The sequence below is a fragment of the Pipistrellus hanaki genome, assembly GCF_964339955.1.
Source record: "Pipistrellus hanaki genome assembly, chromosome: 3".
Taxonomy (NCBI): Eukaryota; Metazoa; Chordata; class Mammalia; order Chiroptera; family Vespertilionidae; genus Pipistrellus; species Pipistrellus hanaki.
In genome coordinates this window covers 119988480-120011809 of record NC_140505.1, presented here as the reverse complement: position 1 = coordinate 120011809, position 23330 = coordinate 119988480, and the positions used below count along the sequence as shown (strand labels likewise).

Below are 23330 nucleotides of genomic sequence, written 5' to 3'. Positions count from 1 at the left end.
CTTTAAAAACATTATACACTTTTAACATTGTTAAAATGCCTAATAATTTTTGAGATGCTCAGTAATTCTCATACACTTCTCTTGCGAATAGCACCAAATCTAGTTGATTGTCAGTAATGTACATACTTTAAATCTTTACACACTGTACAGAGCACCCAGGACACAACGTGAACTAGCCTCTTTTAATTTGCAGATATTTTAAATTGTACACAAAGTTGCAAATTTCATAAAAAGGTGATTTTAAATTTGCTTTTGTGTGTATGTAAAGCTTGAGATGATAATAAAAGTAATAATGAAGATACAAAGTAAACTTAAAAATAAATTTTAAAATACAAGATAAGTATTTATAAAAGAAATCCAAATATACATTCAAGAGGATACTTAAATCAATATCAATAAACTCTGAATGTTTATATTTTATAAGCACAAAATATTTTATATAAAATTAAGATATTTAATTTGATTACATATATTTTAATAAACTTTTTTATGTATAAAGTATTTAGAATGAAGTATTTAAGATGGTGAATATGCTCTCAAAGTTTTTTTTTAATTAAGAATAAGCTAAAATAAAACCATCATTTGTGGAATAAATTATGCTATTACTTAAAAAGCAAATTAATCACTAAGATACTACTCATGTTATTTAAAATATATTTTTATTGACTTCAGAGAGAAGAAAGGAGAGGGAGAGATAGAAACATCAATGAGAGAGAAACATTAATCTGCTGTTTCTTGCACGTGCTCATAGTAGGGATCAAGCCTACAACCCAGGCATGTGTCCTGACTAGGAATTGAACCAGCGACCTCCTGGTGCATGGGAGGACACTTAACCAACTGAGTCACACCACCTGGGCAACATAAGCTAATCCTTATTGGAGGAAAACACTTTATACATGATTTCACAAATAATCCTCTTAAAGTTCATAATGAGCTCTTGGCCTAGTCTTATTCCTTTGCATTGGTCAAGGAAAGTGAAAATTCAGAAATAATTCCACTTGTTCATAGCCACACTCTCATTTTAAAGCATGTGTTTAACTCCACTATGCATTATTGTTATTATTATATTATTGTTACCACTAGGATAACAGTGGGAAAGTTAAGTGTTAACTAGAATGAAAAGTGGATTTGAAAATAAACTTATTCAATTAAAGTTACCACATATAATAACAATATATATATGTACCTTTAAAGTCAACCCAAATAATGTGCTATTGTATCTTTTAAGTTATTTTCCTTGAGTTAATTCAAAGATTTTAAAGTGCAAAACCCAGGTGTTTTTGTTCACTATTGCTAAAGTCTGGCATAATGGGGATACTCAACAGGATTTGTTGAATGACTTAACAAATTAACAGTAGATAATTCATTTTAGGCCATCTTCAACTAAACATGAATTCATTCACTCAACCTAAAAGCATGGGCTTCTATTTGATAGGCATTGGGCTAGATGTCAATAAACAGATAAATAAAAGTTCACAAATTAGTGGTAAAGAAAGATACGTGGAAAACCAAATGGAGTATAATAAACAGTACAATGGACACACTAATTACTTTATTGAAGCATAAGGACTGGAGGATTTAACTTGAATTAAGGAACAGAGATGACATTCTTGGAGGGAGTTGAAAGGAAGCTAGCTTTCAAAACACATTTACAAAATAAATATCTAACTTGAATTAGGTTCAGGGTAAATATTCAAAGGAGGGGAGATAAGGAAAGAGCTTCCAAAATATGTTTGCAAGTGGACCAAGCACACATGCTCAAAATGATAATTCTGGGTACATCAATGTGTCCAAGGATTTCATGTCCCACCCCACCTGCCCCATTCTCCTCATTCTATGCCAAGGTCATTTTATCCATTTCTATAGCATTCCCTCCCCTGTAAACAGATGCCTCACACATTTACATTTACTACTCACAGGCCTCTCTCCAGAGAGCCAAACCTGTGTTTCCAACTGTCTACTCAATCTGTCCAAATCTGAACTCAGTATATTGTTTACCGAAGCTGCTCCTCCTCCACATTCCTCTCCCCCTCACTAGAAACTTCAGAGGTTATCTAGCCTTTTTCTTGTTTGTGTCCTTTATTCAGTGAGTTAATACGTCTTTTGAACGTATCTCTTAACGACTTCTCTCTCGTTCTTAACTGTTCTTGCTCCCGTTCTTGCCACCTTTATCATGGTCTCTAGACCCCAACTCTGGCTGCTTCCGGTGCCACAGCAGCTGCTTACTGAGCTCTTACTCACCACCAGACACTGGGCTCAGTGCATAAAATGCTTTATCTTAAGAGTCTCTTAAATCGTTTCCCAATATGCACTTTCCCTTCCTTTGAGGCATGACCTGAAATTCAGTGCTATTTTAGCTAGCTATGGGTGAGTTATATGTGTGGACCTCAGCCTGGGAATGGTACAACCATTGATGTGTTCCTAGGGGAAGGTCATTTTAACTCAGAATATCATCAATGCCTCGCAAGATATTCTTATTTTCAATTTGCAATTCAATGCAATACATATTTCCTAATCATGGGTATGTGCCAGGACTCTGCTTGTGGTTACTGATTTAACAGTAAAAAAGGACACAGTATCTGTCCTCACAGAACATATAGCCTAGTGGGTTTCTCTTAAGCAGAAACCTCTGCAGTTGGAACAGTTATCCTTTCCTACTCAGCAACTTCTAGTGTAAACCTCACTTATGTAAACCTCACTTATATAAAGAGTGTTATTAAATTAACAAAGGTGCCAAAACCGGTTTGGCTCAGTGGATAGAGCATCAGCCTGCAGACTGAAAGGTCCCGGGTTCAATTCCAGTCAAGGGCATGTACCTTGGTTGCAGACACATCTCCATAGGAGGTGTGGAAGAGGCAGCTGATCGATGATTCTCTCTCATTGATGTTTCTAACTCTCTATCCCTCTCTCTTTCTCTCTGTAAAAAATCAATAAAATATATATTTTAAATTAACAAAGGTGTGTATTTAAGAAAGGCTTTCCCCTTCAATTTCTGTTTTGTCTTTCAGTGCAATCACAGGATATAAGTTTATTGACAATTCAGTTACTATAAAAATGTATTTCCAAATAGGAGAATATTGTATCAGCAAAGACAGAATGGAGAGGTGTAACTAAATGAAAGCCTGAAGTTTAAAAACCTAAGGAGTCTTTACAATGCTTTGAAGTGGTGAAGCCAAATTTGTATAAATTTCAGAATGAATAGATAATTGAGATTAGAAATTATATAGCTGGGAATATTTTCGCTGCTGTGTTCTACCACAAACACTTTAGCCAGTGGAATACAGAAGAAAGAGCATGGACTTTTGGGTTCTATAATCTTGGGTTCAGAAAAGAGCTACTTTACTTACTCTCTGCATTATAAACAACTACCTGGGTATCTTTTGTGAGCATCAGGTGAGTTTTTGTTGTTATTTCATCTGTAAAGCAGGGAAATCATGGCAATTCATCTGGATAGAGTAGAAAGCTATGAATTTGTTCTTTCTGCTCTAGTCCGCCACCCAACAGAGGCACAATCCAGTATTCTAACTAAACGGAAATACTAGCCTGTCAGTCCTCGCTGACAATCCTTAGAGTCTCAAGTCCAATATCCTGAGAATTACATTTACATTTATCTCTATATTCTGGAGTTTGAGTTTTTTATTTTTAGTCATTTACTATCTCCAACCTACGCTCCAGTTATATTAAATGCTGCCTTTTTCCATAAACCAGAAAGTAACTTTGGACATGCTGGTCCACTTGCTGCAAACACCTCTGGTGTATCTCTGTTACTCATAACTCTGGCTACAGGGAGACAGAGAAAAACCTTGGGTCTCTCATTTAACTGGGGGCTGTGGCCTGTATTACTATGAAATCCTGGAGCCAAGGGCTCTGCCTTTCTTAGCAACTGTGCCTTCATCCTTCTAAAAACAATATAAGTGAAAACATGTCCCAAACATTCTGCTAGACATTTCCAATGCATTTAAAAATGATTGAGAAGTCATAATGTGCCCCAAATAATCCTATCTAATAAAAGAGTAATATGCAAATTATCACTCCACTCCACCCACCAGCCACGCCCACCAGCCAATCAAAGCAAGTATGCAAATAAACCCAACCGAGATAGCTACCTGAGGGAGGGTTGGATTTCCCTGGCAATGGAGGAAGCAAAGCTTTCCATACACTCTGGTAGGCCCAGGCCTCCACTCAAGGATACAAAGTTTCAATTATAGAAATGGCAGTGGCCTCAGACAGAGCAGGAGGCTTGGCTATGCTCCAGGCTACAAAGTTTCAATTGTAGAAGGTAAATAAATCCCAGTTACCAGGACCTCCGCTTGGGTCTGCAGGAAGCGTGGCTGGCCTGCAAACCACCACAGGCCCCTCACCCAGGCCGCCCCACACCCTGATCCAGGACATACTTCAGGGCAAACAAGCTGGCCCCCATGCACCAGGCCTCTACCTATCTAACAAAAAAGAGTAATATGCAGATTGACCATCACTCCAACACACAATATGGCTGCCCCCATGTGGTCAAAGATCCTGCTCCCATGTTTTCACAAGATGGCCACTAGAAGACAGCCAGCAGGGGAGGGCAGTTGGGAGGGACCAGGCCTGCAGGGAGGGCAGTTGGAGGCGATCAACCCTGAAGGGAAGGCAGTTAGGGGTGACCAGGCTGGCAGAGGAGGGAAGTTGGGGGCAAACAGGCCAGCAGGGGAGCAGTCAGACATCAATCAGGCTGGCATGGGAGTGGTTAAGGGGTGAGCAGGCTGGCAGGCAGAAGCAGTGAGGGGCAATCAGGAAGGCAGGCAGGCGAGTAGTTGGGAGCCAGCAGACCTGGATTGTGAGAGGGATGTCCAACTGCCTGTTTAGGCTCGATCCCACCAGCAAACAGGCAGTCGGACATTTCTCAAGGGGTCCCAGATTGGAGAGGGTGCAAGCTGGGCTGAGGGACACTCCCCCGCCCCTGTGCATGAATTTTATGCACCGGGCCTCTAGTATAAAAATAATGGAGGATTTCTAATAGTGCCAAAATGACAAAATCTAAAAAAGTCTGGTTCTTTGCTGAACAAACAGATTACCTCAATCTCATTTGCTTACAAAGATATGGTTTCACCCTGATTACCAGTCATGTCTTTTGAGTGAAATCCTTCATGCAATTGAGACTTCCAGCTTGCCTATTAGTGGTCTAAATATTTTCAAGTGCTAATTATACCTTTAAATCACAAAGTTTAATCAAATTTTAAATATCTCGAGTAAAATGTGAAAAATACCAATTAATAAGGAACAGTAAAGAGATATAAAGGAAAATTTCTCAAAAAAGGTTTTTGTCTATCTGTCACAGAAATATACATTTAAAATTTTTAAAATTTATTTTTATTAGTTTTTCAATTACAGTTTACCTTCCATATTATTTTGTATTAGTGTCATGTTGCAGCATTGTGATTAGACAAGTATATATTTTACAAGGTGTTCCCCCTGATATTTCCAGTACCCAGCTGGCACCAGACATAGTTATTACACTATTATTGATTTTATTTCTTATGCTCTACTCACACCCCCATGACTATTCTGTAACTACCCATCTGTACTTTTCAAGCTAGAAATATATTTTTAAAATAATAAAATTAAAGCATTTTATTGATTACTCAGGGAACCTTTACCTATTTTGGTACAATCATGGTACACAAAAGCTGAGTATTAAACAAATTTACCTTGCTATATCTTTAGGCATTTTCTTTAATAATATGTGGTTATCCCTCACAACCTGCCCATACAGTTAAAAGAAAAAAGAATGTATAGCCTATTGTGTTAAATGTTCATATTAATCACTTAACTTTTAAATAAATGTCCCCATCTTATTAAACAGAGATACTGGGGGTATTCACGGGATAGAGACAGATTGATAAAATGTTCTCAGAAATTAAATCAAAATGTAAGTGCGTTGATGGTGGCAGGAACAGGCAAAGGATCAAGGAAAAGGCATTTACTAAGGCATGCAGAAATGAGATGAATGAATGAAGGCTTCTGGGGGGAGGTGGCATTTAAGACGAGTCTTTAGTAAAAACAGTGTCCCAATGGGCAGGCAGTGATGAGGCAAAGACATCAGAAGACAAGGGCCACTTCCTGGGAAAGCACAGGAAAGCAGTGTGCTGCATGTGACCCAGACCACAAAGGGCTTTTCATGCCACGCTAGGGCAATGAACTTGATTCCTTAAGGACCAGGGATAATAAATAAAAGTGCTCCTGTCAGGAATGAATTTCTTTGGTTTAGAAAGTGGTTTGCAAATGTGTTTTTGATATAGCACACTACTTATTATTGTTGTTGCTCATAAAAGCTTGCATGGAGCAGGTAAGTGTAGAATAGGGAAACATTTAGGCTTCGGAAGGATGTATTCCTCTTCCCTACTGTGTCTACCAAAACCCGACAAACTCCCATGAAACCTCAGGGCTGTGCAGACAGTTTGAAAATGAATAGATGGAGATATTTAATCTCTGGGAAATGGGGGTGTTAGTCACCAATACCTCTGGGAAGATTAACACATTATGTGATAATTAACCAACTCAGAGGTTTAGTAAAGCATGTAAATGTTTTTATTTGGAAAACTAGAACTAAATGTGAAAGCATGTAGGGACATCATTATTTGGGACATAAAATTAAGAAGAAGTTACTGCATTCATATATACTAAATTATACACGTATATACATTTGATTTTATTTTAAAGTAGGTTTCCCAAGTATCTGAGCCCCATAAATTGATTATTCTCATGCATACATGTATTACAATTAATATTTTCTCATAGTAGCATGCAATCCTAATTGTTGTCAATCAGGGGCATTCTAGACAACTATACTCCAGAACCTAATTTTGTAATTCACTAAACATATAGTGTAAACTGGGCATTAACATCATTGATTGATAAAATGTTCTGAACAGAAAAAAAAATGCTGACAAAAGTATATTTTTCGTAATATAGCTGTGAGATCTCACACAAAAGGAAATTAATTTACAGTAAGCATTAGATGAATTATTAAAAGATCATTTGCACGTGTCCCTTTGAAAATAAAAGCACAGTCAACTTTTACAAACCTTTACCTTTATGCTTGTTACAACCATCATTGACTAAATTAAAATGGAATGAAAAATAAAATCTTTTAACTCCAATAACCCTCAATTTCTTTTTAAAAAAATATATTTTATTGATTTTTTTTTACAGAGAGGAAGAGAGAGGGATAGAGAGTTAGAAACATCAATCAGCTGCTTCTTGCATAACCCCTACTGGAGATGTGCCTGCAACCAAGGTACATGCCCTTGACGGGAATCGAACCTGGGACCTTTCAGTCCGCAGGCCGACACTCTATCCACTGAACCAAACCGGTTTCGGCTCCCTCAACTTCTTATTTGTTGTCCTTTTACCTTAAAACTACTTTGGTGAAATGCATTCTAAATATTACTTTTAAAATTTGGCATGTACAGTTTCATCAAAAATGACAGGATAGTTTGACTATTTAATGATAAGACGAAACTAAAACTCGGTTTTATTCATGCTAAACTATCTTCAATGTTTTTTTGCATATGTTAATTCTTGTGCTAAAATAATTTTGAGAAAGTAAGCATTAAAATCTCAACTCCTTGATGCCAAATCACTTCAGAAATGCAATTATGCCATCCCATAATGAGAACCACTTTTGAAAATTTAATCATTTTTGCAGGATAAATTCTTGAGAATGATTTATTTTTATAGCATCTCATCTCTTGTAACAGTATTTCAAACAAAGAAAATATATTGCCTTAAAATAGGTTAAGGTATATAAATAAGAAATATGATCATGTTTAAGTCTGTCCCTTTGAAAATAAAAGCAGAGTCAACTTTTATAAACCTTTACCTTCATGCTTGTTAAAATCACCTTTCTTCCTTTTCTTCCACCAAAAACTAACAATAGCAACTAAAAGTTAAGCACATTTCCTGTTATCATAAATGTCAAGATCAACTACTATTTTATGAAGTAAAAATGTAGGATAGAGTTTACATTTGCCAACATTTTTAATTTATCTGAAATCATAGAGTTTTTGCACAAATTGTTATAATATCAACAAAATAACAGGGTGCTTAAAAATCATTCCAGGGTCTTTTCAAGAAAATCACCTGCTAAGAAAGGTGTCAGCAAGATCTTTACTAAAGGAATTGTAGAAAGTGTATGTCATGATTGAGCATATGGAATTCACTGACCCTTATACTTTAAGATGTTGAAGTAGAAAATCTAATGTCAAAAGCTGCCCCAAAGAGCCAGCTACGGGATATTGTAAACAATGTTATGCCTCAGTCTACGAAGAAGAAGAAAAAAAAGTAATGATTTTGTAGAACAGCCCCAGGGCACTTGCATTTTGAGTCACTGCCACAATAAGGATATCACCACTGGGAAGCGAATACATTCTGTAACAGCACAGACTTGCACTATCAGTAGACATCAGTGTAAAGTAGGAGAGGCGACAGGATTAAAAATAGGAGTATAAAGCGGCAGAGAGAAAGAGAGAAAAAGAGAGAGAGAGAGAGAGAGAGAGAAAGAGAGAGAGAGAAAGAGAGAGATTATATCTACTGCTTATAGTTTGCAAAGGTAAGAGATTTTAATAAATAAGATATGCATTTATTCAGAGCCACCTTTTAAAGAACTCAGACTACCTCTACTATATTAATTCTCTAGGTCTTTATAGTTTGTTTCAGAACATTATAATTATGTTGCTAAGATAATTAAATGCCAGGATGTTTATATTCCCATAATGGAAATTGTACAGAGAAACGAGGTTCATGATTCCTTTTCACATAATGATGACATGACTGAATAACAAAGTAAGGCTCATGATTGAAAGATGCAATTTAAGGTTAAAAAAAATGAGGTAGAATCTGATTTAGTTTAGACTTAACCATTTTCTGGATGGATGACTGATTTATTCTCTGGCAGTTGAAATAGATTTAGTAGGTAACAGCTTTGTAACACACCATTACAACATATATATTATAAATCATTTTGACTTTTTGATAACACCCAAAATCTTCCATATTAATGAGTTTCTACTTTACCTCAAATTGAAAAGCATATTAAATTTGATATTTATGCTTTCTGTATTGCTAATTGCTCATATATTGCACACATAAAATTTTTTAAAAATAGAAATTATATTATTATGCATATGAAATGCCAAATTTTTTTTTTCTAAGCCCAGAGGACATATTTTGCAAAGTCCCATAAATGTAATTTAATTCTACTCTCTGTGATATATAAGGGAAGTAAATCTATAATGTTCACGTTATCATAGCCATGAATAACAATATCAGGAGACACATCTCATAAGCCCTCAAGGATGATACTGTAGAAATTTAAAAATCCCTGTGAAAATGAATTATTCACTATTTTACTTGAATTCCCAAATAATCCTAATACCATCTTATTTCCATATTTAAAACATAAATTAAACTGACTTGCATGTTATTCATTCTTATATCCTCTTTAATACTTTCACACTTTGCAGTTTTTCTTTCCTTATTTTCCCTTTATTATAAGTTTGACTATATATTAACTTCTTAAGTAGTGAAGTTATTTAAAGCACACTTACTTGAAAAGTGTAAAACCGGGTCCCATTAGGAGGATGCACTTTAGGGGAGCCAGAAACGCTGTTCATATCCGAGAAAATCATTTCTGATCACAGAGACAATATAATCCACAAGGAGCTACAGATGCAGAGCAGAGAGCTTAGCGTACAGACAAATCCGTGCATGCATTGAGGGAGGCTAGAGGGTAAAATGAAATCTGCCCCATCCTTCACAGATACAGAGTGATAGCATTTTGAATCTTTCTCCTACATTTGAAATCGAAGCTGAAAGGTCATCAGCCACTGACCTTTTGTATAGCTAGTTCTTTAGAACAGAGGATGTTTTTTAAAAAATATTTTAAACACAGAAAGAAGAAAGCAAGAAGCAACAGTAAATGGAGCTTGTGCAGAATCTGGCAGTGCTCTGGACCTGCCCATCTGTTCTCAGTGATAATCACCTCCCTCCACCACAGTCTAGCAGAGTGATTATGCTAAATATCCTGGTTAACCAATAACATACAGTTTCATTTCAGGGAAGCGTGCACAGTGTAATTCAGAGGACCTCTTCTGACTAACCTGAGGCATGTTTCATGCTGTATGTAGTAACAAATTATTGTTCCATCGCTCTTATTTCTGTATGCTTCCAAATCTCTTTGTCACTCCCAGTATTTTCAACAAGGTTTTCCATTTTTGTGCAAAGCCCTTTATGTAAAAGTAAAGATTCTTTTTCAATTTGTAAGTCAAAGCCTATTATAGCTGGCTAGGACGCCAAGGCCCTGGGCATATAACTCAGTAAGGCTATATAATATTAGGATTATTATAAAATAAAATGCACTAATTATTTCTATTTTTCTGAACTTCTTAAAGAACATCAGAATATGAGCATAATCATTATTCTATTTTCCCACCTTAACTAAAAATTATTAAATTTCACAATCAATGCCTAAAAAAAGCACATTTTAAAAAAATCATACTTTATCTCATCTATAAAAAACAATATATATTTCAGATGCATAGAATTTTGACACAAGATCCAAAAATATTCATTGCAAACCATCTAGGCTACATTGCAAAGCATGATTTATTCTTCTGTCTTTTAACACAAATTATTCAGTTTGTATAAAAGATCATATTCAGATGACTTTACACTTTTTAGAGGTAAAAATAAATGCTCCATTTACACATGATTCCAAGGTGGAGACTTTAGGAGGACACAGACAGAATGAGCCAAAAGTAGTATCTTAAAATTAACTTATTATTCATTTGTACTTAGCTTCTCCAATTATGATTCAAATTTATAATATCAATGAGGAGGAAGCAGAAAAAAATGATTTTCAGTTCTTCAGATGAGATTCTTACAGTCTGGTAAATTATGAGAGTAGGTAAGAGTTTAAAGCTACTCAATGAACTAGAAGATAATTTTTAAATAAATGCTTAATTTGGGTTTAATTTTAGATTTATAGTAAGGTTGCAAAGATAGTACAGAAAGTTCCTATAAATTTGTCACCCAGTTTCCCCAATTAGCATCTTACATTACTATGGTACATTTATCATAAAGGAACTGATATTGGTACATTATCATTAACCAAACTCTAGACTTTATTTGTATTTCACTAATATTTCTATTGATGCCCCCTTTCTGTTCCAGGTTGCAACCCAGGGTACCACATTTAATTTGTTTTCCACATCTCCCAGTTTCATTTGGTCTGTGAAAGCTTCTTACCTTTTATTTGTTTTTATCTTTAGATTGAAATATCTTCAGTAGACTATCAAAAAGTACTGCCCACTCCCTAGCTGGTTTGGCTCAGTTGATGGAGCATCCGCCTGCGGACTGAAGTGTCCCAGGTTCGATTCCAGCCAAAGTCACCTGCCCGGGTTGTGGGCTCAATCCCCAGTAGGAGGTATGCAGGAGGCTTTTGTACTGCTCAGCCAAAGTCACCTGCCCAGGTTGCGGGCTCAATCCCCAGTAGGAGGTGTGCAGGAGGCAGCTCATCAATGATTCTCTCTCATCATTGATGTTTCTTTCTCTCTCTCCTTCTCCTTTCCTCTCAGAAATCAATTTAAAAAATGCAATTAAAAAAAAAGTACTGCAGAAGTATTCTGTAGGTCCCTGCTCTGATGCATATATTAATTTTGCTTAATGATTTCCTCATGCTAGACAAGAGCCATGAATTTGGGGGAAGAATACCACTGAGGCAAAATGTCTTCATCACATCACATCATATCAGTGCAGTGACCCCATCATATCATATTGGGGTACTGATGTCCACATATCACTACTGATACTAACCTTCACTTGCTTAAGGTAGTGTTTGCCAGGTTTCTCTACTCCAAAGTTATTGTTTTTCTCTAGCCATACTTTATTTTTTTTAACATATCTTTATTGATTTTTTACAGAGAAGAAGGGAGAGGGATAGAGAGTTAGAAACATCAATGAGAGAGAAACATCGATTAGCTGCCTCCTGCACACACACATCCCCCACCACCACCACTGCGGATGTGCCCGCAACCAAGGTACATGCCCTTGACTGCAATCAGACCTGGGACCCTTCAGTTTGCAGGTTGACGCTCTATCCACTGAGCCAAACCAGTTAAGGCACATACTCTATTTCTTGGAAGTTAGTCACTAACTTAGTGTACCCTCAATGAGGTGATAGGGAGGGGTGAAATTAAGATTTACCTCCTGGGAGGACAAAATGGCAGAAGAATAGGTAGGCGGATTCTGAGCCTTGTCCCGAAGCAGAAAGAAAGAGCAGCTGAGGGTCATGCTGTGAGTGTTTATTAGCAACCCAAGAGACAGCTGAACACCAGGAGAAACTGGGGGGCCGCTGACAAGGGTGCCCTTCACAGGGAAGCACCCACGCGGGGTGAAGTCCCTTCCCAGAGCTGCCTACCGGCTTGGACTGGGAAATCTGGCCATCTTGAGAGGAAGATTGGATCGTGTCAGAGGCCTGAATAACCATAGCCACAGCAACCACCAAGCAGCTGTGACCCCCAGAATGTGGATCCCAGGCAGCGCGAACACTTGGGCTCACAGGAGTGCCCCACCACATGGCAAAAAGGTCAGATTTCACGGCAAGAGGGTGAGTGAGCGCTCACGGTGAAGACAAAAGCCTGTGCGCACAGGGCATGTGGAAACTGGAGGACAAGGGCGGTGATTACAAGTAGAAGTCCTGGCTGTTGGGCGGGTGTCACCCATGTGGACGGGGCTCCTAACAGGGGAGATATCTGAGGAGCAACACATTTGGATCTGGCTCAGAGAGATATCGGAGAATTACAGGAGATTACAGTTGGCTCGGACTTGCCCCCTCCCCCCCTCCATAAATCAGTGCCACAGAGAAGGGGGGAAAAAAAAAAAAGCTAGAGAGGCTTTAGAGCCTGGGAAGTTAACCTAGAAACACTGCCACCCAGAGGCTAATTCACAAATTGACTCTAGTGTAATAAAAGCAAGAACTGCTTAAAAATCAGGACTGGATTATAATAGAGGAAGCGAATGACCTGCATCACTACAAATTTTATTTAAATTTTTAATTTTTTTTAAATTTTTTTAATTTTTGTTTTTTATTTTTGTTGTCATTACAGTGGTGCCTCACACAACGAACTTAATTCGTTCCAGGAGCAAGCTTGTTATGCGAAAAGTTCGTTATGTGAAACGCGTTTTCCCATAACAATACATGTTAAAAAAAATAATTCGTTCTGTAGCATAAAATATGCTAAGATGACATAAAAAAGATAAATTTTTTGTTATTATTTTTATTTAGATACATCTAAAAACATAATTTAAAAAAAAAAAAACACACATTTTTTTAATTTTAAGACAGACTAAGTAGAGTCTACCGAATCTTGCACATCTTCATCCATTTTCTGCTTTTTAGCCAATGGTTTCATGAAAAACCTGTCCAAAGTTCGCTGTGCGAGGCGTTCGTTATGCGAGGCACCACTGTATTTGCAACGTTTACTGAAGAAACTATTTTTTTTCTCTTTTTCCTCACTTGATTTTACCTTTATAATTATTACATTGTATACGTAATCAACATTATTACCACTACCATTTTACCTTTTTTATCATATTTTCTTTTGTTTATTTTTATTATTCTTATTTCATTTTTTTATTTCGGGATTACTGTTCTACAGTCTATATCTATCTTTCCTCCTCCAACGCTTTATTCTATCTCAACCCTACCTTTATACCTTCACTATCTTTCTAACCTTTTCCTTTGGTGCCCTGTATATCTTAACCCTTTCCTGCTCTAGATTTCCCCCATTCTTTCTGTTTACCCCCTCGTAAAATTTTACCCTACTTGTGTATATCTAATTTCCAACCCCCTGTTCCTCCAAGCCCAATCACACCTTCCTCATCACTGTCCTAAAAACAAACAAACAAAAAACAAAACAAAACAGCCTTTCTCTCTATCTCTTTGTAGTTGTATGTTGAATGTTAACTATACTGAAGTTGTATGCTTTTTTTTTTTTATAAGATTGATCTGCCTATTCTTTTTGTTTGATTGTATGTTTTTGTTAGCTGGGTTCTAGTCACCTTTATTGGAGGTTATTAATATCGGAAACACATTTTTATTCAGTGCCTTGTGTGTTGTACCTGGTTGTTTTGTATTTTGTGCCTTTAAATCAAAGCAGGAGAAAGAGAACTACACAACCAGACATCCTAAAAAGAGAGATCATGGGGAGACAAAGAAACAGCCCGCATATGAAAGTAAAGCAGGCATCACCAGAAAAGGAAGTAAATGAGCTAGAGGCAAGCAATCTACCAGAGCAAGAATTCAGAGTAATGATCATAAGATGGCTAAAAAGAATGGAAGACAAATTTGACAATATGAGTAAGAACCAAGAGGAAATGAAGAAGAACCAAGAAGAAATGAAAAATGACATCACTACTGTAAAGAACTCAATAGAAAGCATCAAGAGTAGTCTAGAAGAAGCAGAGGACCACATCAGTGAGCTAGAAGACAAGATGGGAAAAAATACCCAATTAGAGCAGCCTCTGGGGAAAAAAAAATTAAAAAGCAGGAGGAAAGTCTAAGGGAACTTTGGAAAAATACAAAACAAAACAATATTAGAATAATAGGGGTTCCAGAAGGAAAGGAAACTGAGGAAGACATGGAAAACGTATTTCAAGAAATAATGATAGAAAACTTTCCTGAAACAGAGAAGAAAAAACCCACACAAATCCAAGATGCTCGCAGAGTCCCAAGCAAAATGAACTCCAAAAGACCAACCCCAAGGCACATTACAATTAAACTGGCAAACACCAACTACAAAAAAAGAATTTTAAAAGTAGCCAGAGAGAGACAGAAAGTTACATATAAAGGAACCCCATCAGACTAGCAACTGATTTCTCCACAGAAACTTATCAGGCCAGAAGGGAATGGGATGAAATATACAAAGTCATGCAAAGGAAGGATCTGAATCCAAGAATACTGTATCCAGCAAGGCTATCAATCAAAATTGAAGGTGAAATCAGGAGCTTCACAGACAAAAACAGACTAAGGGAATTTATCTCCCCCAAACCAGCAATGCAAGAAATGCTAAAGGGTCTACTGTAAAATTAAAGAAATAGAAAGCGAAGATGGAACACAGGGGTATAGAATAAAAATGGCATCAAATAAGTACGTATCAACAATAACTTTAAATGTAAATGGATTAAATGCTCCAATCAAAAGACATAGGGTAACGGATTGGATAAGAAAACAAGACCCACATATCTGTTGTCTATAAGAAACCCACTTCAGAGAAAAAGATGCACACAGACTGAGGGAGAAGGGATGGAAAAAGGTTTTCCAGGCGAATGGAAATGAAAAAAAAAAGCTGGGGTAGCAATACTTATATCTGACAAATTAGATCTCAGAGTGAAGGACATAACAAGAGATAATGAAGGCCACTGCATAATACTAAAGGGAGCAATCCAACAAGAATAAATAACCCTGGTAAATATATATGCACCCAATATGGGAGCGCCCAAATACATTAAAAAAAACTGCTCGAGGACATTAAGGGAGAGATTAATAGCAATACAATCATAGTAGGAGATTTTAATACTCTACTGTCACCTTTGGACAAATCACCTAAACAAAAAATCAGCAAAGAAATATCAATCCTAAATGACTCACTAAACCAGATGGAATTAATCGATATCTTCAGAACATTCCACCCCAAAGCCACAGAATATACATTCTTCTCAAGTGCACATGGGACATTCTCAAAGATAGACCACATGTTGGGACATAGGCAAAGTCTCTTCAAATTCAAGAAGATAGAAATCATATCAAGCATCTTCTCGGATCATAGTGGCATAAAACTGGAAATTAACTACAATAAAAATAATCCAAAGAAATCAAACACATGGAGACTAAACAGCATGCTATTAAACAAGGACTGGGTTACCAGAGAAATCAAGAAAGAAATTAAAAACATCCTGGAAACAAATGACAATGAAAACAGAACAATCTAAAATCTATGGGACACAGCAAAAGCAGTTTTAAGAGGGAAGTTCATATCCCTACAAGCCTATTGCAAAAAACAAGAAAAAATGGTAACAAATGATCTAACTCTACAACTCAAAGAGTTAGAAAAAGAGCAACAAGAAAAGCCCAGTGTAAGCAGAAGGAAGGAAATAATAAAAATCAGAGTGGAGATAAACGACATAGAGACCAAAGAAACAATACATAAGATCAACAAAACCAAGAGCTGGTTCTTTGAAAGGATAAACAAGATTGATGAACCTCTAGCCAGGCTAACCAAGAAACAAAGAGAGAGGACTCAAATAAACAAAATCAGAAACGAAAGAGGTGAAATAACAACAGATCCCACCGAAATACAAAGGATTGTTACAAAATACAACGAACAACTCTATTCCAACAAGCTGAACAACCTGGAGGAAATGGACATATTCCTAGAGAAATGCAACCTTCCAAAACTCAATCAGGAAGAATCCAAAAATCTCAATAGACCAGTGACTTGGGAAGAAATTGAAACAGTTATCAAAAAGCTTCCAGCAAACAAAAGCCCAGGGCCAGATGGCTTCACAGGAGAGTTTTACCAAACATTCAAGGAAGAACTAAAACCTATCCTCCTCAGACTATTCCAAAAAATTCAAGAGGAAGAAACACTTCCAAACTCCTATGAAGCCAGCATCACCCTAATACCAAAACCAGATAAAGACACCTCAATGAAAGAGAATTACAGGCCAATATCCCTCATGAACATAGATGCCAAAATCCTCAACAAAATTCTAGCACATCGACTCCAGAAGAACATCACAAAGATCATACACCATGACCAAGTAGGATTTATTCCAGGAATGCAAGGATGGTACAATATCCGCAAAACAATAAACATGATACATCACATTAACAAATTGAAAGATAAAAATCATATAGTCATATCAATTGATGCAGAAAAAGCATTTGATAAAATCCAACACCCTTTCCTGATGAAAACTCTCAACAAGGTGGGAGTACAAGGATCATACCTCAACATAATAAAAGCTATATATGATAAACCCACATCCAACATCATACTCAATGGGCAAAAACTAAAACCATTCCCTCTAACAACAGGAACAAGACAGGGATGCCCACTATCACCACTCCTCTTTGACATAGTGCTGGAAGTACTAACCATTGCAATTAGACAAGAAGAGGAAATAAAAGGCATCCAAATTGGAAAAGAAGAAGTAAAGTTATCCTTATTTGCAGATGACATGATATTGTACATAAAAAAACCCAAAAGACTCCATTAAAAGACTAATTGACTTAATAAATGAATTTGGCAATGTAGCAGGATACAAAATTAACGCCAAGAAACCTACAGCATTTCTATACACCAATAGTGAACTTGCAGAAACAAAGACTAAAAAGGCAATCCCATTTACCATTGCACCAAAAAAATTAAGATACCTAGGAATAAACTTAACTAAGGAAGTAAAGGACCTATATGCGGAAAACTACACGACACTGAAAAAAGAGATAGAGGAAGATGTAAACAGATGGAAGAACATACCATGTTCATGGATCGGTAGAATCAACATCATCAAAATGTCCATACTTCCCAAAGCAATCTATAGGTTCAATGCACTCCCCATTAAAATACCAATGGCATATTTCACTGACCTAGAAAGAACTCTCCAAAAATTCATTTGGAACAATAAAAGACCCCGAATAGCCACAGCAATCCTGAGAAAGAAGAGTAAAGTAGGAGGGATCTCAATACCAGATTTCAAGCTGTATTACAAAGCCACTGTTCTCAAAACAGCCTGGTACTGGCACAAGAACAGACATATAGATCAATGGAATCGAATCGAGAACCCAGATATCAACCCAAATCGCTATGTTCAATTAGTATTTGACAAAGGAGGCAAGTATATACAATGGAGTCAAGACAGTCTCTTCAATAAATGATGTTGCGAAAATTGGACAGACACATGCAAAAGAATGAAACTAGATCACCTACTTACACCATACACAAAAAGAAACTCAGAATGGATACAGGACTTAAACATCAGACGGGAAACCATAAAAATACTAGAGGCATCCACAGGAAGCAAAATCTCAGAGATATGCCAAAAGAACTTCTTCACTGATATGGCCCCTAGGGCAATGGAAGCTAAAGAGAAAATAAACAAATGGGACTACATCAAAATAAAAAGCTTTTTTACAGCAAAAGAAACCATCAACAAAAAAACAAGAAAGCCCACTGTGTGGGAGAACATATTTGCAAATGTTATCACTGATAAAGGTTTAATCTCCAACATCTACAGCTTATACAAGGAAAATGAAGGATCCAATTAAAAAATGGTCAATTGACCTAAATAGAATATTTTCAAAAGAAGACAGAATGAAGGCCAAGAGGGCACATGAAAACATGCTCAAAGTCACTAATTATCCAAGAGATGCAAGTCAAAACAACAATGCGGTACCATCTCACTCCTGTCAGAATGGCCAACATCAACAAATCAACAAACGACAAGTGTTGGCGAGGTTGCGGAGAAAAAGGAACCCTCGTGCACTGCTGGTGGGAATGCAGACTGGTGTAACCACTGTGGAGAACAGTATGGAGTTTCCTCAAAAAACTGAAAATGGAGCTCCCATTTGAAGTAATCCCACTAATCCCACTCCTAGGAATATATCCCAAGAAACTAGAAACACCAATAAGAAAGGATATATGCACCCTTATGTTCATAGCAGCACAATCTACAATAGCCAGAATTTGGAAACAGCCTAGGTGCCCGTCAGCAGATGATTGGATCCAAAAACTATGGTACATCTACACAATGGAATACTATGCTGCCATAAAAAAGAAGGAATTCTCAACATTTGCAGCAACCTGGATGGAATTGGAGAACATCATGCTGAGTGAAATAAGCCAGTCGATGAAAGAGAAACACCACATGACCTCACTCATTTATGGATAATAAAGAACATTATAAACTGATGAGCCAAAATATAGATATAGAGACAGTAAAGTAACAAGCAGACTGTCAAATTACAGTGGGGAGGGGAGGGAGATCTGGGGGAGATAAGAGATCAACCGAAGGACTTGTATACATGCATATAAAGTACAACCAATGGACACAAAACTCTGGGGAGGATGGGTATGTATGGGAGGGGGGACGCAATGGTAAAATATGTACACAGATAATAATTTAATTAAAAATTTTTTTTAAAAAAGAAAGAATAACCAACTGCAACATATAAGAAAAAATAAACAAAAAAACAAAACAAAACAAAAAAAGATTTACCTCCTGGAGGGGTTAGTATCTACATATATTAAATAGAATTTTTTTTTTTTTTGTATAGAAAATTTGTATAAAAAATTTGCCTCTTCTCCTCCAATTATTTTTAATCAGTTATTCATATCAGTATATACTATGGCATATTTATTGTATATTTTAAGTGATAATACAATACAATATAATATATTTTGATACTCAAATTGTTGCTCCTGTTCCCCTTTGACAATGCTTCCATTCTTCTTTGTTATTGAGCACACAGATGATTATTTTTTACATATTTATTTTCTCATTTCTAGACTGGAAATCTGTGCCCCTGTGGCTAGTATGGTGACATGGGTAATCAGCCATTCGGTTAGGTCAAAGCCTGGGCAGAACCCCACCCCGTGGGGGCCTGCCCTCTGAACGATTGTAGTGCCAAGCAGGACTAAAGGGGGGTTCCAGTGACCCAGGCAGAACTGAGGCCTTTGAAGGAGGGGAGTGCCCAGTCTCCCTTTTAGAAAGCCCCAACTCGAGTCTGTTTAAACTAACCTGGCCAGATACACTCACAGAGCCCAGTTTCACGTGGGAAAATAGAGCAAATCAAAACAGGGACATTCAAGGAGCAAGACCTGAGGCAGACCCAGCCTCAGGGATACAGATGCTTCACCTACTGGATTACTTGGGACTCTACCCTGCCCTGCTTCATTCAGGTTGCACAGGGCCAGGCAAGGACTCTGACTCACATTGTTTTCCACCAGAGAACCTCCCAGGATACCTAGGATGGACACAACAAGGTGCCAGATCCAATAACATCAGAGCAAATTCAGCGAGCTTCACAAAAAGCAGATCCAAAGGTTGTTTTCATTTTCCTCTTTTTTTTCTTTCATATCTCTTATGCTCTCTATTCTTTTGTTATTTTATTTTTTCTCTTTCTCTTTTCTTTATTTTTAATTTTACTTTTCTCTTTACCTATTTTATATTTTATTTACTATTATTACATTTTTAAAAATTATTGTCATTTCCTTTCTTCTTTCATTTTAAACTTATTTTGTTTTATTTCTATTCATTTTTTTCTTTTATATTATCAATTTTTAGGGATTCTTCTTTTTCTCCCCCAATTCTCTTGGTCTTGTGTTTTTCTTTTTTTCTCTTTTTTAGTCATTTTTTTTTTTTTGTAATTATTGTGTGTGTGTGTGTGTGTGTGTGTGTGTGTGTGTATGTGTTATTTTTGGTGTGGTCTTATGTCTGTTCTGTTCTGTCAACACCTGCATAACAGTATTCATGATGTAGTCAGAGTTAAACCTCATAGTCAGCCAGCCTGTACTGTGCCAACCCATGAGTAGGACAATAGCAGTCAAGAGCCAAATTCAACAGGAGGGTCACATAACCCACACAAGTGATATGCCTACAGCACCAAGCTCAGAAGATCAAGAAGACTACACCACTGTGTCCCACAAGAAATCCACCTCACCAAGACTGGGAGGCATATCAGTGTTATCCAATGCACAGACAAACATAAAGAAAGAAAAATAGGGAAAACAAACAGGCCCAAAAGGAATCTCTAGAAAAAGAATTAAATGAAATGGAGGCAAGCAATTTATCAGAAACACAGTATAAAGTTATAATTTTTAGCATACTCAACAGCATGAAAAGGGATATAGAATCCACATAAAACAACCAGTCAAAAACAAAGTATGATATAGCTAAAATGAAGGATAAACTGAAAGGAATTAACAGCAAGTTAGAAGAATCAGAGGATTGAATCAGTAAATTAGAAGGAAAGATAGAAAACGATTACTCAATCAGAGCAGCAGAGTGGAAAATACTTAAGAGGTAAAAGGACAGTTTAAGGGACCTTTGGGACAACATGAAACAGAACAACATCCATATCATAGGAGTACTAGAAGGAGTATAAAGTGAGGGATAGAGACTGAAAAAATGACAGAAAACTTCTTTATTCTGGTAAAGGAAAAAGTCATATAAGTTTAGGAAGCTAAGACAGTCCCAAACAAAATTAACCCAAAGAGAACCACTCTAAGACACAGCATAATTAAAATGACAAACATTAAATAAGAGAGAATCTTGAAGGCAGGAATAGAGAGATAGTCAGTTACCAACAAGGGAGCTGATTTCTCTATAGAAACTCTATAAGCCAGAAGAGAATGTCATGAAGTATTCAAAGTAATGAAAAGCAATGATCTGAAACCAAAAATATTCTATCCAGCAAAGCTTGCATTCAAAATTAAAGGTGAAGCCAGGCCAGTATTGCTCAGTCATTAAGTGTCAACCTATGAACCAGGAGGCCACAGTTTGATTTCCGGTTGGGGAATATGCCCAGGTTTCAAGCTCAATCCCCATTGTGGAACATGCAGGTGGTAGCCAATCGATGATTCTCTTTCCTCATTGATGCTTCTATCTCTCACTCCCTCTTCCTTCCACTCTGAAATCAATAAAAATATACCAAAATAGAAGCTGAAATAAAGAGCTTTCAAGATCACAAAAAGGCTAAAAGAGTATTTAACCAGTGAAACACCATTGTAAGAAATGTTAAAGGAACTCTGTGAGAAGAGAAAGTAGAGAGAAAGAGAAAGGAACATAGGCATAAATTATAAAATTGTCAGTAAATAAGTACCTATCAATAATAACTTCAAATGTAAATGAATTAAATGCTCCAATCAAACAACATAAGGTAGAAAATAGATAAGAAATCATGACCCATGCATATGTTGTCTATCAGAGACCCACCTCCGAATAAAATATACAAAATATTAGCAAATTGGATCCAGAAACATATTAAAAATACCATACACCATGACCAAGTGGGATTTATTCCTAGAATGTAAGACTGGTACAATATTTGCAAATCAATAAATGTGATACATAATATAAACAAATTGGAAGATAAAAATCACATGATCATATCAATAGACCTTGAAAAATTATCCAAAATAATCCAGGACCCACTTTTGATGAAAAATTTCAGCAAAGTGGGACTAGAGGGATGATATCTCAACTTAATAAATTATATATAAGACACAAGTACAGTTCACATCGTACTCAATGGGCAAAAACAAAAAGCTTTTTTCCTTAACATTAGGGATGTCCACTTTCACCACCCTTTTTCAACATAGAGACAAGAAGAAAATAGACAAGAAGAAAAAATAAAAGGCATCCAAATTGGAAAGGAGGAAGTAAAACTGTCATTATTCACAGATGATATGATGTTGTATATAGAATATCCTAAAGATTCCACCAAAATACTGCTTGACATAATAAATGAATTTGTCTAAGTAGCAGGATACAAAATTAACATCCAGAAATCGGTGGCATTTTTATACAACAAAAGAAACTATTTTAAAAATCCCATTTACCGATGCAATAATATATACTAGGAATAAGCCAAAGAGGTAAAGACCTAGGACTTAGAAAAAACAAATAGAGGAAGATGTAAACAAGTGGAAGCATATACATTTTTCATGGATTGGAAGAAATAACATCTATAAAATGTCTATACTACCCAAAGCAATATATAGATTCATGGCAATCCCTGTTAATATACCAATGGCATTTTTCACAGATCTAGAACAAATACTCAAAAATTCATATGGAACCCAAAAATACCCCAAATAGCTTCAGCAATCTTGAGAAAGAACAAATTTGGAGGGATCACAATACCGAATATCAACTATACTACAAAGCTATTGTAATTAAAACATGTAATTAAAACATCCTTGTACTGGCACAAGAACAGGTATATAGATCAATGGAAGAGAACAGAGAACCCAGGAATTGACCCCTGCCATTATGGTCAATTAACATTTGACAGAAGAGGCAAGAGCATACAATGGAGAAAAGACAGTCTCTTCAATAAGTGTTATTGAGAAAATTAGACAGATACATGCAAAAAAATGAAACCAGGCCACCAACTCACACATAAAATAACTCAAACTGGATAAAAGACTTCAATGCAAGTTGTGAAACCATAAAAATCCTAGAAGAAACCATAGGCAGCAAAATCTCAGGAAGTTAAAGGCTTTCCA

The 23330-nt window shown here is 36.5% G+C and overlaps 1 protein-coding gene across 16 annotated transcripts in view; it reads right to left on the bottom strand.

The window, feature by feature from the left end:
- Positions 1-23330, bottom strand: part of PPFIA2 (PTPRF interacting protein alpha 2) — a 421613-nt gene that overhangs the window by 258003 nt on the left and 140280 nt on the right. For 2 of the 16 annotated variants that reach the window (XM_084878848.1, XM_084878849.1), the window contains exon 1: positions 9588-9977. The exons of 13 other annotated variants lie outside the window; for them this stretch is intronic. In XM_084878848.1, coding sequence (XP_084734974.1) covers positions 9588-9668 — 81 coding nt within the window. In that variant the 5' untranslated portion in view covers positions 9669-9977. Of the gene's footprint in view, positions 1-9587; positions 9978-23330 lie in introns of those variants that run through there. One more of the 16 variants, XM_084878847.1, reaches the window with a different exon arrangement.